The sequence below is a fragment of the Penaeus monodon genome, chromosome 3, assembly GCF_015228065.2.
Source record: "Penaeus monodon isolate SGIC_2016 chromosome 3, NSTDA_Pmon_1, whole genome shotgun sequence".
NCBI lineage: Eukaryota > Metazoa > Arthropoda > Malacostraca > Decapoda > Penaeidae > Penaeus > Penaeus monodon.
The window spans coordinates 13616859-13624358 of record NC_051388.1 but is presented as its reverse complement, the minus strand read 5'-3'; the positions used below and the strand labels follow the sequence as shown (position 1 = coordinate 13624358).

The 7500-nt window shown below is 35.3% G+C and overlaps 1 protein-coding gene across 4 annotated transcripts in view; it reads right to left on the bottom strand.

Annotated features, from left to right (window-relative positions):
* The window catches only part of LOC119592103 (KIF-binding protein-like), a 13744-nt gene extending 6678 nt beyond the window's left edge, over window positions 1–7066 (bottom strand). Inside the window, exons 1-5 of one of the 4 annotated variants that reach the window (XM_037940926.1) lie at window positions 7040–7066; window positions 4302–4394; window positions 2258–3023; window positions 1895–2046; window positions 743–841 (exon numbers count right to left, since the gene is read on the bottom strand). In XM_037940926.1, coding sequence (XP_037796854.1) covers window positions 743–841; window positions 1895–2046; window positions 2258–2986 — 980 coding nt within the window. In that variant the 5' untranslated portion in view covers window positions 2987–3023; window positions 4302–4394; window positions 7040–7066. The remainder of the gene's footprint in view (window positions 1–742; window positions 842–1894; window positions 2047–2257; window positions 3024–4301; window positions 4395–7039) is intronic. The other 3 variants (XM_037940933.1, XM_037940941.1, XM_037940947.1) reach the window with 3 other exon arrangements.
* Between the last annotated feature and the right edge of the window lie 434 nt (window positions 7067–7500).

Genomic DNA, 7500 nt, shown 5'->3' with positions numbered 1-7500 from the left:
CAAGCACATTATTTTGGTGAAAAAAAAGGATAATTATATATTATGTTCTCTTCTGAAATAAAGTGGATGATATTAGGGTCAATTCTGAGGTGTCTGATGTAGAACTGAAGAATATTTTCTCAAAGCCGCTAACTTTTCAGATACAAATTTGTATTACAGTCCATGAAAGCAATGAAATACAAGAGAGAGAAGCTGATGATGCCTAGAGTTCTGCCAGGCAGACAGAAACGAAGAGATAAAGAACAAGTGGATATATAAATGAATGAGGGAAGGGAGAAGGAAAGAAGTATAAACTAAAAAGATGGAGTGCTTCTGTGATATCATAAATGTGTCCTGTGCTTTTACTGAAACAAAAATTTAACTGCAACATGGCAACACAATTTCAAGAAAACTATTATCATAGTAATTTCAACTGCCGACTTTATTCTTTAGATGACTAAAAAATGTAAGGTCTGACAAATTTTTTTTTAATGTTTACTGGCTCTGGCAACTAACTGTAAGGATCTTTTAGAGAACAATATCAGCACATATAGTAACTATCATGTTTGATGCGATGTCTTGTGACAACAACATTATAATTAATTTTATTCTGATGGACAGACCAACAGACCAAATAACTTTTCATTATTCACAGAAAAAATCATAACACATTTAAACATAACCATGAGATGCAAACAGGAAAACAGACAAACATGCACAATCCATACCAGCTCCAGCTTAAAAAAATAACTCAGCATCTTACTTTGAAGCGGTTTCCTCTGACTCTGCTTGCTGGGTGTCAAATTCTGCCTCATGACTCGATAACACTTTTGAGGCTGATGCCAGCAGATGTCTTGCCGTTCTGAGCAGGGGATGATGTATGGTTAAAAGATAAATATATATATATATATATATATATATATATATATATATATATATATATATATATATATATATATTCATATATATATATAAGCTTCATTTTCCAGGTTATTAAGGTGTACACAGTACGGACTGGCTTAATTTTTCTAAATATATTTCCTGAAAGTTAACAGTTTCTACAAGGTAGAAAAAAATTCAAACATGAAAGTAAAACTAATGATTTTTAATTAGTGTTTGTAAAACTGGTCTTAGAAATCATTGCGTTAATATAATCATCTACATAAGGAGATGAGTCTGTATGTATGTATGTATGTACACATACATACACATACACATACACACACACACACACACACACACACACACACACACACACACACACACACACACACACACACACACACACACACACACACACACACACACACAGATTGATGGTAGGATTATCTCAAAGATGCTATTTTTTATCATTGGCCCCTCTAGCTCTTGGCCTTATATATATATATATATGTTTGTGTTTGTGTTTGTGTGTGTGTGTGTGTGTGTGTGTGTGTGTGTGTGTGTGTGTGTGTGTGTGTGTGTGTGTGTGTGTGTGTGTGTGTGTGTGTGTGTGTGTGTGTGTGTGTGTGTGTGAGAAAGATGGAATAATGCAATGCCGCATTGATATCGATAAATAACAGTGTGCAACTAGGATCTTACTAGATCCTAGTTGCACACTCTTTTTGTGGGTCGTGTGGTATGGTTGGTGTGTGTGTGTTTATATATACACACATACACACATACATACATACATACATACATACACACACACACACACACACACACACACACACACACACACACACACACACACACACACACATATATATATATATATATATATATATATATATATATATATATATATATATATATATATATATATATATATAAACTACATATACATATTTGTTTTCTTTTCTATTCATTCTTTAGTGAGAAATAATGCATTCCTAGTTTTAACACTACACAGTAATAATAATCCCCATCTCACCTGAACTTCTCTTTGCCTTGATAGAACTGAGACAGAGTGGCTGCATTGATAGCCCATTCAACTGGGTCATAGTCTTTGCTTGCCAACTGCCTTTGAAGAGTAGAATGACAGTACCAAGCTGACTTCTCTGGCATACCAAGATGTCCAAACACCTGAAATATTGAAATCTGCATAGCCATGTGATATGATGGAAAACTAAGACATATTCATCTTTTTCATCTGTTTTTTTTAAAATGTTGTACATATCTATATGTTCTAATATTAGAAAATTTTTCAGCAGGCGGCAATCACATTATATCTCTTACCTATTACTTGAAATTAATTCAAAGAATATGAAGTACAAGAATGAAAAATGTACTGCACCTGTGCCAGATAATAAAAGGTAAGGGTATGCAGTTTCTCCAAGGCAGCTGTACCACTGTTTTCATCTGGTTCTCCCTCCGTACATGCAGAGAACAAGCTGTGGATTGTCCTTGGTGAATTTGCATTCTGCTTCTGATATTCTTCATAAATTACGTTAGCACGATCCAAATGACGTCTTGCTGTGCTAAACACATTCCTATGAGACCAGAGAATGCCTAGCTGGTTGTGGCAACTGATGGCCAATGCAACGCTTGTAGCACTTATGGTGGCAGGACTGACTGACACAGTTTCGCTAGAAGAGCTGGACAGCAGGGAATCTACATCACCTGACAGTGCTGCTGAAAGCACTCCCTCATCCCCAACTTTCATTGAGGACACACCTGTGGCAATTCCCTCATGATCACCAAGGATGATGAGGGCTCTCTTCAGGTGCTCCTCTCCTGTTGACAGCTCTTCAGTCTCTACAGCAATAACACCAAGGTGATACACTACAGCAGCCATGCGTGCCCTTGTCAAACCTACACCATCAACTCCTTCCTCAACTAGCTGGTCCTCTGCAGCATCATCAACATCATCTTCATCCAACTGTTTACTTAGACGAGATTTCAGCTCCTCAAATATCTCCCTGGCAGCATATTTGGATTTGTAAGGCTCAGACTCTGGGTCATTGGCACTGTCCTCCTGGTAAAGCCTCAAGGCCTTTTGATACTGGTCCTCCAGAGAAGCCATCTGGCGGAATATAAAACACACTTCACACAGCGGTAGTCTGAAAGAGAGATACACCCCCATTTACACCTTTGTCTTACTATATGCCAAATGTTTAAAATGGTAACTATCATTATGATTTTCTTTTCCATTTAAGAAAATCCATGCATAAAGTGAGTTACTATACTATAAAGTGGGAGAAATTAATATTATAAGTGCTATAATAAAATTCCTTTGGTTATTACTCAGTATTAAAGGAAACAACAAATCTTAATATGAGACCAAATAAAATAATGAACTAAAGATAAAAAATAAAAAACTTGATTATCTTATAAAATAATCTAAAAAAAAAGAAAAAAGAAAAAAAAAAGAAACAGGCAAAAACTGTTACGAAATGAGAAAAAGAAAGAAAAGAAAAGAAAAGAAAAGAAAAAAATGTGCAGGTCCTAAAAAACACACTGGACCATTCTAAGCAACATGTACATCTACTGCAAGTCAAAATGAAGCCAAAGGCAAAGTGTGTGTGAAAGGTGCAAAGCAAGACATGAAAGCTGTCACTCCATCATCTCACAAGACAATGTTTTAGAAAAGTCATGGAATTTTCCACATCCATTCATCTTTGAAAAATCATGTACATGATTAGTCTCATCTATTGGAGAGTAAATCCAAATATCTGTTTACGTACTGTTGGGAAGGGGGAGGGGAGAGGATTTTGTTCTTATTTTCAGACAGATAATTCATCAGAAGTCGTAATATAGGAAGAGAAGATTTTGGTTCCATTAATTCATGAAAATGTAAAAAATCATACACAGAAATCTATGAATGAATGTACTGCTTATCATTCATAATTCAAAACAAATGTCTTGCAGGTTAATATAACACCTAATGAATCACGAGAGAAGGCAATAAGCTGAGTTCTTTCTAGGGTATCAAACTGACAATCCAAGGTTGTCCTTTTATAATTCAGGTTCTCAGTTATTCAAAACTCCACTGACTTAAGAAAAAATATCCTGATGATTTATTTTTTCTTGGTCTCTAATAATTGCCTTTTTAACATCAATCTGAAGAGTTCATTTAGCTGTTTAATGTAAAACAGATGCAAATTATTTATTTAGAACATTTCCATTTTCTTGTTAAAAGAAGAAAAAATAAGTGGGAAATTTATGCCATAAAAGAATGGATTGTGATAAGATACACTCAAAACACCAAAGCATGTAATGAAAACCACATACTGTACAAAGAAGTCCAATCTTTGGTGAAATAAAATTATGTTCTTCCTCTTTTCTCTTTATTATGAAACAGGCAGTGATTCATGGTGTCCAGGAAAAATATATGGTACCTTCAAATATTCTGCTCTGAAATCCTTATTCCTTTGGCGATGGTTTAAGGATGTTACTTGTCTGATGACTTTCTCAGGGCTGTCTAGCTGAAACTTAAAGATAAGACAGTAAATCTTGCTGTTTAAGCTAACTCTTAAGCTTCAGTGCATAGTCTTGTCACCGTGCAGGCCACAGCAAATTGCATACATCCCTCACTCTCTAGCTGCAACATTCTTACATGTTTAATAAGTTGTTTTTTTAATATTCACTGCAGACTGCAAACTACTGACTTGTCTGTTTCTACAGAAACTGAGCTTATGATTTGGCCCAAAAGTCAGATATTATTTACCTGTACAGTGCATATACATATTGACTTCAGGATCAGATCACATGCTCTGAGAAACATACACATTGTGAACATTCTCCTTTTTTAAGAACTCTTCCACCAGCAAAAAGACCTGAAACATCAGTCTCTGAATTGTAATCATCAAAAGTTAATGACTTTACAGCAAATCACTGGCTTTGTATCACTTCCTATAAAATCATTATAGTTGTACAGGTATTATCAAAAAGATTTCTTTATAAAACAGTAGTCAAAACACACCTTGGCAAATTATTATAATCTATTTTTTCAACAAAAAATCTTTCTCATAAAATTAATGCCAAAAACATATGCTGTTGGTATAAAAAGCAATTAATCAATGAAATCTGTAAAGCAAATAAAATTGTATAAAACATACTCTAGACACTGGAAAATGCAAAATATGAAATTAAAATAAATAAAAAATGCATTATATAATTCATCACTTAACAAAGCATAAGACTTGTTTCTAGATTCAATTTAATTAATATATCATCTATGAAATACAAATAATAAAAGCACAGTAAATTTTACCAAAAACATACAAAACTTACAAAAACAAATCAATAACAAGTAAACTTAACATGAAAAAATATCCACATTGTATACCCATGCTCTAATCATAATACATTCAATCTTCCTGTAATCAATATTTCCCTTCCAGGCCTTGAGTTCTATAATAAATCATCTACACCTGACTTCTGATTTCCCCTAAAAACACATGGGAATAAAGAAATTATAGGATATAGAGTTTGCATGATTTTTCTGGTTTGATACTGAAACCAAAGTCAAAGTAATCATCAGTCTCCCATGACATAAATGCAGTTCTCATAAGCTGAACAATACAATTACTGATATTCAACAACACATATGCTATTGCTGAATACCCAGTTGTTGTTTGTTGTTTATAATACATTGTTCTTCCTTTCTTATGTCACTTACTCTGCCATTAGCAACCATACATGATAAATTTTCAGAATACCTTCACATGACCAACCATAATGATATTGGTACCAATTTATTCCTTTCACTTTATACTACCCAAATATATATAAATTATGCTGCAGAAACCCCCTCAAAGCCTCGGCACTGATAGCAGGGGAGGGCATGAATGGTACCAGGGAAATTGCAGGGTAAAATATGAATCATATACAGAGAATTGGTCAATATATAGTTAAATGCAAGGTGCCCCCTGCAACTCCCCAACCCCTGTCCTGGAAAACAAAGAATGCGCCATGTATAGTAACCTATCATGATGACTTATTTCATGTATAATATTCATAGTTTACCCCACAATTTCCCTGGTACTTCTCATGAATGAATGTTGGGGTTTGAGGGAGGGTTCCATAGCAAATGTAATACAAGGTAAAAGGAATCCATTGGTACCATCATTGCCATGAGTGGTCATGCAACAGTATTCTAAACAATTACCATTGTACATACCAAAACTTTGTTTCCATTTCATTAGAACTAAGAGTACAGTCAAATTTCGGTATTGGTACAGGTGCGCTTACCTCACTTTTGACACTGGATAACGATAAAACACATCAATTCAAAACATTACTTCTCTATACATTATCTTGGCAAATGAATAATAACAGAAAATATTTCTTATTCTTTACTATGTTTCCCAATTATCATATTACATTCATGTTACTGAGGCTTTCTCTTGCTTTATGGTTGACTCTATCTTGTTGTGAATACAAGGTGAAGATCTGTTATCCCAGGCAGGGGTAAAAGGGCAGCAGCCCCATAAAAAGGGGGTAACAGGGGGAAATGCCCCCTGTTAAGAGAAATATGTAAGGAACATTGAAATCTGAATGTATGCACAACAGCTGTAACTGCAGCAGTTGCTACCAAAACTCAATGTTGGTTTGTGGTTAAAATCAAGGTTCAAAGCATACAGAACACAATGAAATCAACTAGAAAAATGATGAAGCATACAAAACAGCCACCCGTACTTTTTCCAAAAAATGACCAAAAGTACTCCCAATCCTCAAAGATTTCTCTCTCTCTCATACCATTCCAAAGCACAGGCTATGAGAAGTTAATGAGAAGCATCTTCTCAAACAGTCATATAGCAAGTTGAAATACTTGGTGCTTCTGTGATGAGTCGTAATATGTTCATTATAAACGGCTTGCTGTCATCACCCAATAACACAAATAGAACAACACGCAGATTCCATGAAATAAATGAGCGAGAAATGCCTGACACTTTTAATTAGAGGCTGAAGCGATACGATGTCTTATTCCATAACTCATAGTGCTCTAAGCAATTTATCTGACATCGGAATCGTGTACTATGATCCTAGCACTTTACTAGTCATATCTTACAACGGTGTTCAAACAATTATACTGAATTAATAAGTATAATCGGTGATTTCTTGGTGAACTCACCCTCGCCCGCAAGCCAGTTTGTTTACGTTTGTAGTTACTATTATTCCCGACAGAGGGCAGCACAAGAGCGGATTCTGTATAAATGGTTCTCAGTGATTTCAGTACAATATACAATAACCTATTAGTTTATTTCATATCTGGTTGTCTTCTACCATTAAGCATGATGCACGAAATAATTAGTTGATAATGGGATAGGGTGAGGAGGAGGGAATACGTATAGGTGGACACGGAACAAACACACACACACACACATACATACATACACACACACACACGCACACACACGCGCACACACACACACACACACACACACACACACACACACACACACACACACACACACACACACACACACACACACACACACACACACACTCACTAACTCTCTTTTCCTCTCTATCTCTGACTGACCCATCTCTCTCTCTCTCTCTCTCTCTCTCTCTCTCTCTCTCTCTCTCTCT